The 17,863-nt window shown below is 38.0% G+C and overlaps 1 protein-coding gene across 5 annotated transcripts in view; it reads left to right on the top strand.

The window, feature by feature from the left end:
* Positions 1–17,625, top strand: part of pparab (peroxisome proliferator-activated receptor alpha b) — a 71,503-nt gene extending 53,878 nt beyond the window's left edge. For 3 of the 5 annotated variants that reach the window (XM_072552319.1, XM_072552320.1, XM_072552322.1), the window contains one exon: positions 10,129–17,624. In XM_072552319.1, coding sequence (XP_072408420.1) covers positions 10,129–10,376 — 248 coding nt within the window. In that variant the 3' untranslated portion in view covers positions 10,377–17,624. Of the gene's footprint in view, positions 1–10,128 lie in introns of all 5 variants that reach the window. The other 2 variants (XR_011953445.1, XM_072552323.1) reach the window with 2 other exon arrangements.
* Positions 17,626–17,863: the final 238 nt, after the last annotated feature.

The following is a 17,863-nucleotide window of genomic DNA, read 5'->3' on the forward strand; positions in this document are numbered from 1 at the left end:
TGGAGAAAGTTTGATTTAATCAATTGAAGGTTATGGGAAAAGGCAGGAAAGTGGATGGAAGATTACCAGGATGTTGCCTGTTATGTGGGATTTTAGCTATGAAGAAAGATAGGATAGACTGGCTTGTTTTCACCGGACGCAGGAAGTGGAGCGACAACCTGAGAGAAGTTTATAAGATTGTGAATGTCATGGATAGAGTGAAAAGAATGAGGCTTTTTCCCAGGGTGGAGGGGTCAATTACTAGGGGACACCGGTTCAAGGTGAAAGGAGGGGTGGGGGGGGCGTAAGTTTAAAAGAGATGTGCGAGGCAGGTTTTTCACACAAAAGGCATGAGTGCCTGGAACACGCTGCCAAAGGAGGTGGCAGAAGCAGACACAACAGCAGCATTCAAGAAGCATCTGGACAATGAATAGGAAGGGAGTAGAGGGATATGGATCCTGCACATGAAGACACTTTTAATATGGAAGGTCAAAATGTGTCCGCACAGGCTTGGAGGGCTGAAGGGCTTGTTCCTGTGTTGTACTGTTCTTTGTTCTACTATCAAGATCAACCATGATCCCACTGATGATGGAACAGCTCAATGGGCCAAATGACCTACTTCTGAACCGATATGTTATGGTCTTGTGGAGATTGGTTTTGAATTGGAGGCAGTGTGCAACAGCCAGGACCTATTCACTGGGATAAAGGGATCAAACTTGAAAATTTATACTATTAGATGGTTTTCTTTTGTTTTCATGATCTCTCAGAGGCAGCTAATGACATCCTTGATCACCCTATTCACTTTGGCACTTTATTTCTGTTTGGGTCATTACCTATTGTCTTTTCTGTGACTCTTGTCAGTTATTTCATTGACAGTCGTTAGAGTACTGTTTTAGCACAGTCTGCAGTTTATTGACTCTGTGCATTAAATCTTTATTGAATAGTTTCTGTTCATTAGTTGTAAGCAATTCTACCATGTCAGCCACATCCAAAGCATAAAAGCTAACTTCTGTCATCAAAGAAATGAGTTTGCTGTAAACTTCAGGAACAGCATTCTCCCTGGTCACTGATGCCACACTCTTCTTCACATAGCATTTAGATACAATGACATGACTTGCTTCTTCGAACCAGAGATATTGTTGATGCCTTTGAGGATGTCACAGCTATGCACATTCTCACTATCTGTTGCCTTGTTGAGTTTGCGAAATAGTGCAGCCAGGTAGTCGATTCTGAATACCAATATTGCTTCCTTTACATGGAATCTATCAAAACCATACTTGATGGCAAATAAGTCCTGTTTACATTTCCAATCTTGAAGGATGACCTACAGAAATGAATATCTTCTGTTCCTTCTTTCACAGCAGTCTATTGTTTAAACAACTATTACCATTCTGAATCCTTGGTTGAGTTTCAAGTGTGAATGGTTCCAGCACAGTAGCTATTGCATTCATCTGACAATTAATGACAGTTTTAAGAAGTTGTAATTATACCTTGTTCTTTTCATATGATATTTGGTCTGTGGCCACAAGTTGATAGGACTACAAGTGTTCATTTCACATTTCACATTTAGAACATAGAACAGTACAGCACAGAACAGGCCCTTCAGCCCATGATGTTGTGCCAACCACTGATCCTCATGTATGCACCCTCAAATTTCTGTGACCATATGCATGTCCAGGAGTTTCTTAAATGTCCCCAATGACCCTGCCTCCACAACTGCTGCTGGCAATGCATTCCATGCTCTCTCAACTCTCTGTGTAAAGAATCCGACTCTGACATCCCCTCTATACTTTCCTCCAACCAGCTTAAAACTATGACCTCTCGTGTAAGTAATTTCTGCCCTGGGAAATAGTCTCTGGCTATCGACTCTATCTATGCCTCTCATTAGCTTGTATACCTCAATTAGGTCACCTCTTCTCCTCCTTTTCTCTAATGAAAAAAGTCCGAGCTCAGTCAACCTCTCTTCATAAGATAAGCCCTCCAGTCCAGGCAGCATCCTGGTAAACCTCCTCTGAATGCTCTCCAAAGCATCCACATCTTTCTTATAATACGGCGACCAGAACTGGACGCAGTATTCCAAGTGCAGTCTAACCAAAGTTTTATACAGCTGCAACAAGATCTCATGACTCTTAAACTCAATACCCCTGTTAATGAAAACCAATGCACCATATGCTTTCTTAACAACCCTGTCCACTTGGGTGGCCATTTTAAGGGATCTATGTACCTGCACACCAAGATCCCTCTGCTCCTCCACACTGCCAAGAATCCTATCTGTAAACCTGTACTCAGCTTTCAAAATTGACCTTCCAAAATGCATTGCCTCGCATTTATCCAGGTTGAACTCCATCTGCCACCTCTCAGCCCATCTCTGCATCCTGTCAATGTCCCGCTGCAGCCTACAACAGCCCTCTATACTGTCAACGACACCTCCAACCTTTGTGTCATCTGCAAACTTGCTGACCCATCCTTCAATCCCCTCATCCAAGTCATTAATAAAAATTACAAACAATAGAGGGCCAAGGACAGAGCCCTGTGGAACACCACTCACCACAGACTTCCAGGCAGAATATTTTCCTTCTATTACCACTCGCTGTCTTCTGTTGGCCAGCCAATTCTGTATCCAGACAGCTATGTTCCCCTGAATCCCATTCCTCCTGACCTTCTAAATAAGCCTACCATGGGGAACCTTATCAAATGCTTTGTTGAAGTCCATATACACCACATCCACAGCTCGACCCTCATCAACTTTTCTAGTCACATCCTCAAAGAACTTGATAAGGTTTGTGAGGCATGACCTGCCCCTCACAAAGCCGTGTTGACTGCATTTAATCAAGCCATGGTCTTCCAGATGGTCATAAATCCTATTCCTCAGAATTCTTTCTAACACCTTGCAGACGATAGACGTGAGACTTACTGGTCTGTAATTGCCTGGGATTTCCCTATTTTCTTTCTTGAAGAGAGGAATTACATTTGCCTCTCTCCAGTCCTCAGGTACGACTCCAGTGGAGAGTGAGGATGAAAAGATCTTCGCAAGTGGCGAAGCAATTGCATTTCTCGTTTTCCAAAGCAGCTGAGGACAAATCTGGTCCGGGCCTGGCGACTTGTCAATCTTAATGTTTGACAAAATTTTCAGCACATCAGCTTCCTCTATCTCTATCCATTTCAGCATGCACACCTGCTCTTAAAAGGTTTCATTCACTACAAAGTTCATTTCTTTCGTAAAGACAGAAGCAAAAAACTCATTTAGGGCTTACCTTACCTCCTCAGACGCCACACACAAGTTCCCCATGCTATCCCTGATCGGCCCTACTCTTTCTTTGACCATTCTCTTATTCCTCACATAAGTGTAAAATGCCTTTGTGTTCTCCCTAATCTGTTCTGCAAGCCTTTCTCGTGTTCCCTCCTGGCTCTCCTCATTCCATTTTTAAGCTCCTTCCTCGCCTGCCTGTAATCCTGTAGAGCTGAGCTTGACCCTAGTGACCTCCACCTTATGTAAGCTACCTTCTTCCTTTTGACGAGAAGCTCCACCCCTCTCGTCATCCAAGGTTCCTTTATCTTACCACTTCTTGTCTGTCTCAGAGGGACATATTTATTCATCACTTGCAACAACTGTTCCTTAAACTGTCTCCACATGTCTATAGTGCCTTTACCATGGAACGATTGCTCCCAATCCATGCTTCCTAACTCATGTCTAATCGCATCATAGTTTCCTCTTCCCCAATTAAATATCCTCCCATTTTGCCTAATCCTCTCCTTCTCCATAGCTATGTAGAATGTGAGGCAGTTGTGGTCACTATCACCAAAATGTTGTCCCACCTGATACCTGCCCCGGCTCATTTCCGAGCACTAAGTCTAGAATGACCTCTTCCCTCATCGGCCTGTCAACGTACTGAGTTAGGAAACCCTCCTGAACACACCTTACAAAAACAGCTCCATTCAAATCTTTTACTCAAAGGATGTTCCAATCAATATTGGGAAAGTTAAAGTCACCCATTACAACTACCCGACTACGTGCACACGTTTCCAAAATCTGCTGACCTATGCTTGCTTCCATCTCCCTGCCTGTAGTAAACCCCTAAAGAAGTGACTGCTCCCTTGCTGTTCCTAATTTCCATCCATACTGACTCTGTATGCAGATCTTCCTCGACAATGGAAGCTTCTGTAGCTATGATACCCTCTCTGATTAGGAGTGCTACACCCCCTCCTCTTTTCTTCCCCCTCCCTATTCTAAACCCTGGAACATCTAGCAACCATTCCTGCCCCTGAGAAACCCATGTCTCTGTTATGGCCACAACATCATAGCACCAAGTACTGATCCATGCTCTAAGTTCGTCACTTTTATTCCTGATACTCCTTGCGTTAAAGCAAACACACTTTAACTGATACCTTGGTTCCTTCCCAGGAAAATCCTTCCCACTAGCTGGTCTACCTCTTGCTATTACCTCATCTGCATCAACTCTCTCCTCTGGTATACAGCTCAGGTTCCCATCCCAAATTAGCTTTTGTTTGTTTGAGGTTTGGAGGTCAATAATATTAACTTTTATTAGTTAGATTCCCCCCCCAAGGAACATAGTTTTAATTGATATTGCATGAAACATGTTAACTATATTAGGCCACTTATCTGGTATATGAATTTTCAGAGTGGGAGGCACAAAAAGTGGCTTGCATAATCTGAGAGGGCATGGAAGATATGGTGTGTGTTTGTGTGTGTGTGCTTGTGTGTTTGTGTGTGTGTGTGTGTGTGTGTGTGTGTGTATGGTTTTGAGTGCTTTGAACACTTTGGAAGTGGAATACTGTGGAGAATTGAAGGATGCATTCTATCTAGTCCATTTCCAAATCTACACTACTTACTCACTCTGCATAGCTTGCAAAACCAACTCTGAAGTAAATTTTAAAATGCATGTCAAGACTACTGCATCAGATGTGTAGTTTGCGAGTTGCAAAAGTGCAGAGTTTTTCGGAGCCCTGAGGAAGATTTGATCCTTTTGTTCAAACCCTCGCTGATTTTTCTTTGTTTTTATTTCTATTCTTATCTGTTTTAATTTGGAGCTGAGAAGATGACATTCGAACTATGGGAAACAGTTTGTGATTAAAGGAAAAGAATAGATCAAATTAGTTTTTGTTTGTTTGAGGTTTGGAGGTTAATTGTAGGCTGATGCTTGATTAAAAGGGGTTCTAGACACAGCGACACTATGAAGAGCATTGTATTTAAACAGATAGCAGGAGTTGACTGGAACTGGTTCTGGCAAGTTTATATATTTTTTCGCTCCTTTCGTCCCCCTACTCCACATTACCACCTAACTGCGGTAGTGCTTATATTTTCCCCAGCATCCATGTTGTGTGTGTGCAGGTGAGAGACACAGTGAAAGACACAAGGTGTACAAACCTTTATTCAATTTCCACCACCAGGAAGAAAGGAAACACCAAGGTGGCCAGTGACAAGCAATATCCTTCTCATCAAAAGGCAATGCTGCGTGATCAAAAAACGTTAAGGGAAGGATAGGGTTTAAATCAAAATAGAGCTGGAGGGGGAAATAAAGCACTCCACTCGCTCCGGTGCCCACCTCTCCCTGAACAGCTCGAGGGAGTTGGTAGACACCACGTGCTCCTGCTCCAGGGAGACCCAGGCTCGGATGTAGTCGCTGAAGAGGGGCAGGCACCTGCTGCCCGGAGCTGTTTATGGCCAGTTTGGCCAGGCTCAGGAGCAGACCCACTGACCCATCCTCCTTCCACCTCCCCACCCACCCCCTACGCACAGGGTGCCCAAAGATCAGGAGCATAGGACTGAAGTGCAACCAGAAATGGAAGAAGGCTTTTAAGAAAATCAAAGAGTGAGTGCAAAAGCCCACACCCAATATATACATGGTCCAATAACTCCACAGCACCACAGAACAAGCCGTTGGGCTGGGAGTCCGTGAACCACCGCAATCTGTGGTTGCAGGGGACTGCCGCATGCAGCACCCTCCACCAAGCAAAAGGGGGAGGACTCCAGCGTAGAGAACCCTCCAATGGGGATCTCCACCGCCTGGTGGCAAATGGGCATACCAAGGTGTGTCTGGGTGGTGGATGAGGGCAAAGAGGTGGACTGTGCAGCAGCAGTCTGTACAGGGCTTGCTGTGATAAGTCCCTGAAGGGGACAAAACTTAAAGTTCTCAGGTTGTGGGGCACAGGTTCCCGTGGGAAGTACGGGACCTTGAGGCCAATGTGAAATTCCGTCCAGGCAGGGGTGAGCACAGACTGGGTTCCACCGCACACCTGAAAATGCACCAGTTGGAGGACGATGTTGGGTCCGAGCACCGCTGTTTTAAGGTGTCAAATGGCAGTGGCCATGAACCAGATGTCTACTGCTGCCCTATGTCTGGCAAGTTTACATTCAAGGAGATGGCAGATGTTGAATGGCAGTTGCGGCCTTGGGTAAAGGTGGTTGGGCTGTCAGGGTGGGACCAGAATTGGAGTTCTTTTTTGGACTGTGTTTTCTGTGAAGAAGAGTTTTGTGGGCTGATGACACAGCATGAAGATTTGAAAGCTTTTTTTAGCCTAAGCTGCTGTACCTGCTTCTGGAAGCAAGAGTGTTGAAAGCTAAGTGAGAATTATTGCTGCCTTTACCTAAGTGAACTGAAAAGGTGACCTCTGATTAGTATCTCCAGAAAAGCACCAAGGGTCCACATCAAAGCTTGTGAAACAATGCATCACGATAACCATTTAAGTAATCTGGGCAGTTTTGTTATTTTCTCTTATTTAGCCCTTAATTTTTTTAATGTTGGTTTTGTGTTAATTGGGCTGAAAACACATTTTTGCTTTAAAGCGTTGACATTAATTAGATTAGCCTGTTTTTAAATTTATTTACTGTGCTAAAACTATAGTCTATTAATAAATTAAGTTTTTTGATTAAGATACAAAACTGGTGTCTGGAATTAATTATTCTAAAGTCTGGTTGGGAACCCTGGAGTGACTGTTCAGGGTCTCAAAGGTTTTAATTTTACTGTGTTGTGAATACAGAGGTAAAAAGGCTGATTTGATCTGGATGTCTATCTCCGTGTCATAACACCTTAAAATTCAACTTTATTACACAGTCATATGTAGCACTGTAATTGTATACTTTCTTACACATTACATTAACATGTAATTACATTTGGTGTCTTTGGCTGCTGTCATAGACTGTTCTGTTGTTTCATGGTGTTCAATAAGATCACTAAGAATTTTTTAAAAATGTTTGCTTAGCTGGTTTTAATTCACAGGACTTTACACTTTACTTGTTTATGGGATTCTACATAATTGGCTTAACCAGTATTTGTTGCCCATCCTTGATTGTACTTGAGAAACTTGTGGCTCACCACCTTCTTGAACTGCTGCAAGCCATATCTTGCAGTTGCACCTACAGTATTGCCAGGAAGGGAGTTCCTGTATTTTGATCAAGTGACCATGACATGACGATAAAGTTCCAAGCAGGGTGGTAAATGCCTGGAATGCGTTGCCAGAGGATGTGGTAGAAGCAGAAACAATTTTCCGAAAGCTTTTGCTAAAATGTTGCATAAGAGGTTAGTGTGCAGAATCGAAGTACATAGATGGTAATATACTGGCATGGATCGGGAACTGGTTAGCAAACAGGAAACAGAAGGAATAGATGGGTTATTTTCAGAGTAGATGACTGATAGGTGAACTATCACTGAGATCAGTGCTTGGCCCCCAGCCTTTCACCATATATCAATGATTTGGATGAGAGAATGAAGGTAAATTTTCTAAATTTGCTGAAGACATAAAATTAGGTGGGATTGTGAGTATGAGGAGAATGTAAAGAGGCTCCAAGACAATTGAAACAAGGATAGTGAGTGGGCAAATTCACGGCAGATACAAGGTTAGTAAGAGTGAAGTCTTGTTAATGTCAGTAGGAATAACAGAAAGGCAGATTATTGGTTAAATGATTATAGAGTGGGAAACATTGGTTTACAAAGGAACCTAGGTGTCCATGTCACTGATAGCAAGTAGTTAGGAAGGTAAATGGTATGTTGGAAGAGGTTTCGAGTCCTGGAGCAAGGAAGTCTTAGGGAGACTACATCTGGAGAATTACATGCAGTGTTGGCCTTTTTATATTTAAAAAATAATATACCAAATATAGAGGGAGTGCAGCAATTATTCACAGAATTGATGTTAAGGATGGTAGGCTTGACAAATGAGAGATTAGGTCAACTCAGCTTGGTGGAGTTTAGAAGAATGAGAGGGCATCTCATTGAAATATAAAACTTATGGTGGGGCTAGACAGACTTGATGAAGGATAATGTTTCCCTGGTGGAGTGTCCAGTACAAGGGTCATGGTCTTAGAATACCTGTAGACTATTTCAGACTGAGAGGAAGATGAATTTCTTCACGCAGTGGGGTGATCCTGTGGAATCCTCTACCACAGGCAGTGGAGGCCAAATACTGAGTATATTTAAGAAAGAAAGAGATTTCTGGAGGCAAAACGTGCCAAGGGATATGGGAGAGGATGTTTAGGTAGAGGATTAGTCATTATTGTGTTGAATGGTGCAGCAGGGGCTCAGTGTCCTGAATGATCCTATTTTCTATATTTCTACACTTTTTACATAACCTTTCAAGGAGAGTGTCGTGTTCCCTTGGAATCTCATCAACCTTTGCGTGGTACTGTTAGATGGCAGCTAACTGCAAGAGGTCTTCTTCCTGAGGTGTGAAAATGACCAGCCCTTTTTTTCTGCAGCCCATGACCTCTTATGGATATTATGTACCCTCTTGTACAAAGAAAAATGGACAGTGTAAAGAATCTTTTAATGAAGATCATGTGTTCATCTGTGTGCCCAACATGTCTTTTTATTGGTTGGCACCATGTTACAATGATCCTTGTAACCTAACAGATGCTGCCTGCAGAATCCCTTTGTGCTGTAGCGCATATTTGCTTTGTGACACCTTCTTCATGTGGCGTAGGCAGTAGACAATTCCACACATGACACGCATCCATCTGCAAAAACTTGTACACTTGCCTTTGCCAAATGTGGAAGACCACTCCCAGTAATAATACTGCTACCATGTTCTTTGCATGATTTGTGGTCGTTGACCTCCATCCGGGCTTCTTTTTCGGTCTGGTCAGAAGATATTTGGTGGGATTCCCTTTTTACCAAAGGATACCAATCATGCTCACCCTGAAGGAAGGCTGACAGGGAATCATTGTTGAACTGTAGTGCCATCCTTAGTTTTCAAAATAAAAATTCCCAAAATCTTTTGTACAATATGCACTGTTCCTGTACAGGACAATAGACAATTAGTTTGCAAAAACACTGCCACATTTATGCTTCGAATCAACTCTAGAGGTAAGTAATAGCATGGAATGTTTTTGCTGATGAACTTCACATGCTTCCTAATGTATATTGATTGTTTTTGATTTTTTTTGTGTGTGTGTGTATATATATAAAAATAATCTTTTGGGATGAAATGAGCTTAAGGGCAGGTGATCTTTTGGATGAGCTGGCGTTTACGGTGAATTGGAGGCTGGCCAGTCAAGCACGGAGTCTGGGTGATTTCAAGAACAGATAGGTTAAAGCTGGAGTAAAATAGGTAATGCTTTGGAAGTCAAAGGAGAAAGTACAGTATGGGTTTTAGGGTTAGAGTTTCAGTTCAGAGTGAACTAGGGCACCAAATAATACTATATGCAACTTTATAGCACATTCATCTTGTACAGGATTGATAGTGACAAAATTTGATACCAAGCCATTGAAGGATATTTTCAAACAGATAACTAAAAACTGAGTAGAAGATGTAGATTTAAAGAGCATCTTACTGGATAAAAGTGTGTAAAGAGATGGAAAGGTTTCAGGAGGGAATTCTAAAATTTAAGATTTAGACCACGAAAAGGGATGACTGCTAATGGTGAAGTGATTAAAATATGGAGAAAAATAAACAAAAATTAGAGGAGTTAAGAAATCTGAGAGGTTTTGGGACTGGAGGAGATTATAAATTCTCTGGTTTGACATGAGACAGTGACTGGGTAGAAAATAGCACAATTAGAAAGTATATGGATCTTCTGGCAGTGGTTGATGACTATTATGTTGATCTTCTCAATATATCTTTTAAAAATAGGTTTATTAATTATTTATAAAAATAAAATCCAGAATATTCAGGATTTTAAAACTTTTTTTTTAATAGATCGACCAGGTTTGGTCAATATATCACAGATTGAACAGATGCAAGAAAGTATTGTTCAAGCCCTTCGCCTCCATCTACATAGCAATCATCCTGATGCTACCTACCTATTTCCTAAACTTCTCCAAAAGATGGCTGACCTCCGCCAGTTGGTTACAGAGCATGCTCAACTTGTTCAGAAGATTAAAAAGACTGAAGCAGACACTTTTTTGCATCCACTTCTACAAGAAATTTACAGGGACATGTACTAACATAATGACAAACTTTATCAATATCAATAATTATACATTGTAGAGGTCCAGTAAGAATATTAAGAGCGCAAAGATTACTTTTTATTCAATTGTTACACAATGCTCTCAGGTTTGCTTTATATGATATGCTGAATGTTGTATATCATGCCACAACATAGTGCATCTTACTTGCTCAAATTTCGAGCACATTTGAAATAACTTGGGTTTATTAAGCCAAATGTGCTTTGTAACTAAGTTCAGTTATTCCATTTCCTTATTTGGCAATTTCATGGCTTCAAGTAACCAAACTATTCAATTACTTTCTAACATAAGATGAGAATCTAATAGTTTATTGCAAAATTAAACTATGAAAGGATACATTTCTTATGAGTAAATTAATCCATGACTATTAATCATTAGTCCAAAGTGAGACATTTTGTTGGTATTTTATAAATCCTCTTGCTGTCAGCAATTTGATCATTGTATGCAATAAATGCAATACAATAATTCAAACTATGCAGCTCATTATGGTCGTAGCCATAACTTAATCAACATAAATTTTAAGCATGCACAGTTTTAAATAATTAATATAATCTATGTATCATTATATACTTTCACAGTAAAAGGGAAAAACCACTATTCTAAAATGGGTGAAATATCCATGCGGAATATTTTAGAAATTAAACAAAGTCCAGACTGACTAGCAACCAATTAAAGAAAAACAAATAGCCTGACTAGCTGATCCACAACAGTCAACTACAGGTATGGTTAAATGAAGTTATAACGATGACACTTCAGCATTTCTTCAGCCGACTATCTCCAAAAAAGAATGATTTTATTTTTCCACTATTTTGAAAATACATATCTAATTCATGGCATAAAACCATCATAATTACAATATGTAAATAACCAGCAGGAAATATCAATGTCAGAATGCTTTTACCTTGAGTGAGATGCTGATTTGAAATATAATTTCCAAGAGTGGGGAGGGACCCATTCCGTCAGGTCGCTACTATTTCAAATAGAATAAAAGGAATGGAGGAATTTAAAACTTAATTGAAATTACAAACAGAAATATGTACTATGAAGTACAAAAAAATATTTATAATGTATCCTTCTTCTTTATTGATTATCAATATTCTCTAGAAGATACAGCACACTAATCTGTAATCTCTCCTTTTGAGAATGTAACCCAAAATATCTTTTCAAAAGATGTCTTTCCTGGCAATTTTCTGTTTACTGCACTTACAAATTACAAACTTGGCAAACCCTGTGGGATTTTTTAAAAAAAAAGTACTGCTTGCAGACTTTTCATCAATGGCAAAAAGCAATTTGAAGAAAATCTATGATTAAATGTAATTTTCTAAAAATTAGGACAAAGAAAACATGAATAAAATTTGAAAGTTATTATGTTCCTCTTAGATATTTAAATACTCTGATATGAAGCTACTCTTTCAATGTTTTTGAAGAAAATGTTAACTCTTTGCATCCAAGGAGGGGCAATAGGAATTCCCTTTTAAGATGATTAACCATTGAAATCATAGAATGATTACAACTCAGGAGGAGGCCACTTGCCTTGCCTAGTTATTATTAATTTGCTGTATGAGGAATTCTGCTAATCCCACTCTCCTACCCCTGACCCCACCGACCTACAAATTATTTTCTCTTAAAGTGGTTATTCATTTCCTTTTTTAAAGCAACATTTGAATTTACAATCTTCTCGAACAGAATAGTCTAGATTCAAATTATTAGGTGCATTAAATGTAAGGTAATCTTATGTTGCATTTGATTATTTTCTTCAAATCTTTTCTGTACCTGTTCTAAACCTTTCATACTTTTGCAAAGTAAAAAGATCCAGTTGATACTGAACCAGTATTTTCTAAAGGTTCATCATAACTTTGTTACTTCTCACATTATATCATTTTACTTACCAAGGCCCCTAATAAATTAGTGTCTTTTAAAGCACTGGCTTGATCTACTTCCCTTTTAAATTGTTCGCTTTAGTTTGTTGCTTTTCCTTAAATCTTCCTATCCAATGTATAGTACCACTTCTTTTTGCATTAAATTTCATCTGCCACATGTTCACATATTCTAAACTGTACTCCTAAAGTCTTTAAAATCCTCCTTGTTCTTCACAATACTTCCAATTTGATGTTATCTGAAAAATTTGAAAATATGTTCTGTACACCAACTAAACATGATTAGTATATATCAAGAAAAGTAGGAGTCCTAATGTACCATAAGGCATAGGAGCAGAAATTGCACCATTTAGTCCATTGGGTCTGCTCCACCATTCAGTCATGGCTGATAAGTTTCTCGACTCCATTCTCATGCTTTCTCCTCATCCCTTTGATATTCAAGAACCTATCTATCTCAGCCTTAAATACACTCGATGACCTGGCCTACACAGCCTGGCAATGAATTCCATAGATTCATCATTCTCTGGCTGAAGAAGTTTCTCCTTACCTCAAATCTAAGGCTGTGCCCTCGAGTCCTAGTGTCTCTTACCAATCAAAACATCTTCCCAACATCTACTCTGTCCAGGCCATTCAGTAGTCTGTAAGTTTCTGTTAGATTCCCCACTTCATCCTGCTGAACCCCATTGAGTATAGACCCAGAGTCCTTATATGGTAAGCTTTTCATTCCTGGCTCCATTCTAATAAACCTTCTCTGAACATGCTTCAGGGCCAGTATACTCTTCCTGAGATGTGGGGCCCAAATCTGCACACAATACTCCAAATGTGGTCTGACCAAGGCCTTACAGAGCCTCTGAAGTACACCCTGTTTCCTTATTCAAGTACTTTCAAAATAAATGCCATAATAATGACCTCCGAGAAGCTCTATTCTCCCAACCAGTTTGAAAAATAATCATTTACCACTACACTGCTTATTGTCACTCAGCCAATTTTACATCTGTACTCTGATTCTTATACCATGGACCTCAACTTTCCTGAAAAGCTGATTGTGTGACATTTTTGTAATTTCCTTTGCAAGTCCATATACATCACATTAACTGCATTACTCTCCTCTGCTCTTTCTGCTCCCTCACCAAAAAACTCAGGCAAATTGGTTAAACACAGTTTGTCTCTCATAAATCCATGCTGGATTTCTTTAATTTAATCCACATTTGTCCATGTAACTATTAACTATATCCTGGAAAAGTGTTTCTGGAAAATCCCTACCATGGAGGTTAAACTGACTGACCTGTACTTTCTACATTTATTCTTGCACCTTTTTTTATTTTGAACAAAGGTTCACAATTTTCCTATTCTTTGCCTATGCTACCAGATCCCAGGTGATTTGGAAGATTATGACCAGTATCAGTACCTCCGCATCCTCAGATGTATCCCAATTGCTTATGTTAATTTTAATCATTTTAATTACAGCCAGCCTTTCTTTTATCTAATTAAGACACGTTAAGATCTTTCTGTTCCTCATTTACTCCACCCCTCTCCTGCAAACTATTCAAAGATCCATTGGAGACTTTTGGATTCTCCTTTGTGTTAGTTATCTGACTCCTATTCTCTTCTTGTCGCCTGTTCCTTTTTTCACTTATTTGAAATTTTTATTTTCAACTTGCTTATTTGAATCATCAACCTGACACATCAAATGGACTCTCTTTAACAATTCTTTGTGCTTTATCTCTTTAATTATGCAGAATATTCTGGCTTTAGTTTCCCTTCTTCCCTCCTTTTTAAGGGAGTGATGATAGAAAAAAGGATGAATTAGGTACTAAGGGCAGTCTACTATTCCAGTGAGTAATTTATTAAAAGTAATCTTGTGAATGACTGACTGCAAACTTTTTAATTTCATGTAACAGTTCAAAATATCACCAATATTTGTAGAATGGGTGTTCAAGAATTAAAACGCTTATGCCTGATCAGAAAACGTTTATTTAAATGAAGATCTATAGGCCAGATTCTTCTCTCTTTCGGGACCCATTATTAAAACAGTCTGTGATGTAATGAGATACCTAAATTAACTTGCTTAGTATTTACTTTGGGACTGCTGGATATTTCCCCCTGCCACTGTTAAGATGTAAATAACTGGAAAAACTAATGATTATTTTTCTCAGTGTGGCCAAGATCAACTTATTATTAACTAGCAATAACCATAACAAAACTGTGCAAGTTAAGCAGTCATATGTTTCTACTTATATGTAGAATTTGAGTGGTACTGCCACAATGCCTTCTCTCTCAAAATAATAGTAATCTGCCTTCACATTTGAGCCTTGAGCATTATCTTAACTTCTGTACCCTGTAACTGCTTCAGTTGCATAAAATTGTATTTTTCTACTAAAAAAAATGACATTGTACATGGTGTATTTTTTTTATCAAATACATGAATTTTTTAAGTGTCCTTTAGAGATTTGTACAAGGACATTCCTTTGTTCAACCAAGGAACTCAATATAGGAAATATAATGTGAAATTGTGTGTAGAATTCAAAATATCTATAAACATTAAGTTTGTGAAATAAGTCAAAAAAGATAAATACAGCACAGCAATATGGCATCCCTATTTTGTTTATTCAACATACTCTTGTTTCTGAGAAAATTTTGTGAATTAAGTTAGTTTAAAATTCATAGTCTTCACTTTTTGATTCTGAAAGAATGAGTGGGTTAATTTTTCAAAATATCTATCGTTTTCCATTATCCCTTTTCAATTCTGTAATATTTGCATTTAATGCAACAAATGTGTCTTTCAAATAGAATTTATAATATAATATTCTAGAATTTAAATTCAGTAGTGAAAGGAATTTATATATAACTATAAATGTCTTATTGAACCCAAAAGAACGTGAGTCTATGCTTTAACTTTCCTGTCAATTTCTTTCTATGATCCCAAAATTAATAGAATTATTTGTCCTTTGTTAATAGATATATATTTCAGTAAGGTCAATTAAAAATAAATGTTTATCTTTCCTGTCTTTGCATTTTCATTATGCTTACTATGCATTTTCATTTTTGCAGATAAACACATTATCCTCTATTTTTAATAGGAATGTATTAAGTCTGCATTATATGAGGATCGAATTTGTTAGTTATCAAAATGTATTACACAATTCATTTATGTTTCACAGTTTTGTGGAAATTTGAAGAGTAAATCAAATGATCCTAAAGTGCAACTCAATCAATGCAAATGTGGTACTTGTTTGAAACATTGTGCAATCACAAATTTGTTCTCCACGGCATTCTTTGTTGTTTCTTAATGAGAATTCTTAATACTGGTACCCACATGTCACCATTTACTATTTCAGTTTCAATAATCCTGGTGCAATAAAAGAGGCATAAATAAATGCTTTGTAATCTAAGATGATGGAGCATTGACAAATCAAAGCTCACTGTGCCAAAGTGTATCCAATTTACTGTAGGATTCCAATTGAGAACCATCACAAGGAAAGAGTTTGAAAATTATGCCCTTCAGGGATAAAGTTATACCTGAGATTTGGTTACAGTGTGGTTAAGTATGTTCTGCACAGGTTTGATAGCACTGAACACTAACTTACCAATTCTATTGATACGATTTTGATTGACTCCTTTTTGGAGCTTTAAAAGTTTACTTGAGACTTTTGTAATGTACTGAGCCCTTAATGCCTTTCTTTCTCTTTATGCTGCTTTCAATATAATAATATGCCCAATTCATGAAGCACCTTTTGGATGAGACTGTTAACCCTAAAATTGTCTTTTCATAGTATACCACTGATGTGGAAAATGTCAAAAATGATTGGAGAAATTATGAAGAGACAGTAAAATCAGAACGTGCTTCCATTGCATACCATTATGGTAATTATTTAATTGTGAAAACACTCCCACAAAGTCCAATAGTGTCCTATTTACAGCAATAAAACTAATTAGGCTGACTTCATTATGTTACGAATTAAGCAGTGTCTGCTTTTAAATATGCTTATTTTCCTGAATTTAATTTTTCAATTGCCACTTATGCTTGAAATGTTTGTATATTATAGATAACCAGAAATGTCCAACAAGCCTTAATGTAAATTGTATTTGTGGAATCTTAACCAATGAGAGTTTAAGCTTTTCTTTGGGAATACTTGAGACATCATTACTGTATTCTCAAAGTATGTAGATTGTCACATGTTCTAGTTATTTTTTTTAATTTACTAGTTTTGTTACTTCTCTCCCTCCTCCAATCAGTTGTTGAGTTTACTTTGTATGTTATATCATAACAAAAGGAGACTGACAGCCTAAAAATTGCTGAAGATTTCACAGCATTTTACAAGCACCAGAAAGGTTTGAGTTATAATATTCTTTTGAAACATGATGAAATATATTCCATCACTTGGCTTGTATCTTTCTTAAAAGTACATTTTAGGTAAAATCTCTGCTATTGGAGAAAAACATAATGCTGGTGACTGAATATTGCCAGCTATCATGACTTAAGTTGTGTGCATTTGTGGTATTTAGATCAGGATGCTTTGTTTCCTTCACACCAGAATATAGGTTAATTATCCACTTCATATTCTTTGGTGATGTATTGAAATAGAACAGCAATCATTCTTGGTAAGTGATGCAAAAACAAAAAATCATGTATAGATGTAATTGCATTTAATTTTTTTAAATGCAGTTATTAGTCTCTGTCATAGTGATTATTTGCCTTCTGTTTGAGATTCTAACCAATATGATGCTGAAATGTGAGAATTCTGCACATAAAACAGGTGAAAGAGATTTATTTCAATACCTCCTGGGCAGAGAGCATCAAAGCCCTTTATAAACTGAGACCAGTAAAATGTTTAAGTTTAATTAAAATGTATATATTCTGGGTTTAAGAGTTTTCTTTCCTCAGGTTAAATAAAATACTTTTTCCAGAACCGGTGTAAATATAAATTAGATGCTGTTTCTGAGAAACACATTGAAAGCCAAGCAGTGGCTTGAAAAATTTAGAGAAAAATGTAAGCTAACTTTGCACTTTATCATGAAATGTATTCAGAAATCCATCGAAACTTGTGCAGAGAACCATAACATTTTGTATAGCATAGAATTTGCATGGGAAATGTTGGTTTTAAGAAAATTAACATGTGTCATAGTAGAAATAATCAATAGTGAAATTGATTATGTTTTCACTAAGATTTGTATTGGGATGTTCTCTGTAACTTAAGGGATAGTGGTCTAACAACCAAACTAGATTTCAAAGTACCCTTTGAGCTGTAATTGTTTGGGATGTATTGTATATACACAACAGCCTTTTGCTGCAAAACTTTTACTGAACATATCTTTGAAGTTAAGAAACTTTTATCCTCTTGTATCTTTTTAAAAACAATAAAGAGATGCTCAAGAACAAATTGAATAGTTGATATTTATTTATAGAAGTTCCCATTTAAAATAAACCATATGCTATACTTTAAGGTTAGGTTTATGGAAAATTACCATCGCAATATTGCTAGAGACATCCAGGAATGTTACTGAATAGCATATATACCAAGCATCTCTACTACTACCAGAACTGAAAAAGATTTGTAACATTAGAAACACCAACCTAGGATATGGCCT

The sequence above is a fragment of the Chiloscyllium punctatum genome, chromosome 32 (assembly GCF_047496795.1).
Source record: "Chiloscyllium punctatum isolate Juve2018m chromosome 32, sChiPun1.3, whole genome shotgun sequence".
NCBI lineage: Eukaryota > Metazoa > Chordata > Chondrichthyes > Orectolobiformes > Hemiscylliidae > Chiloscyllium > Chiloscyllium punctatum.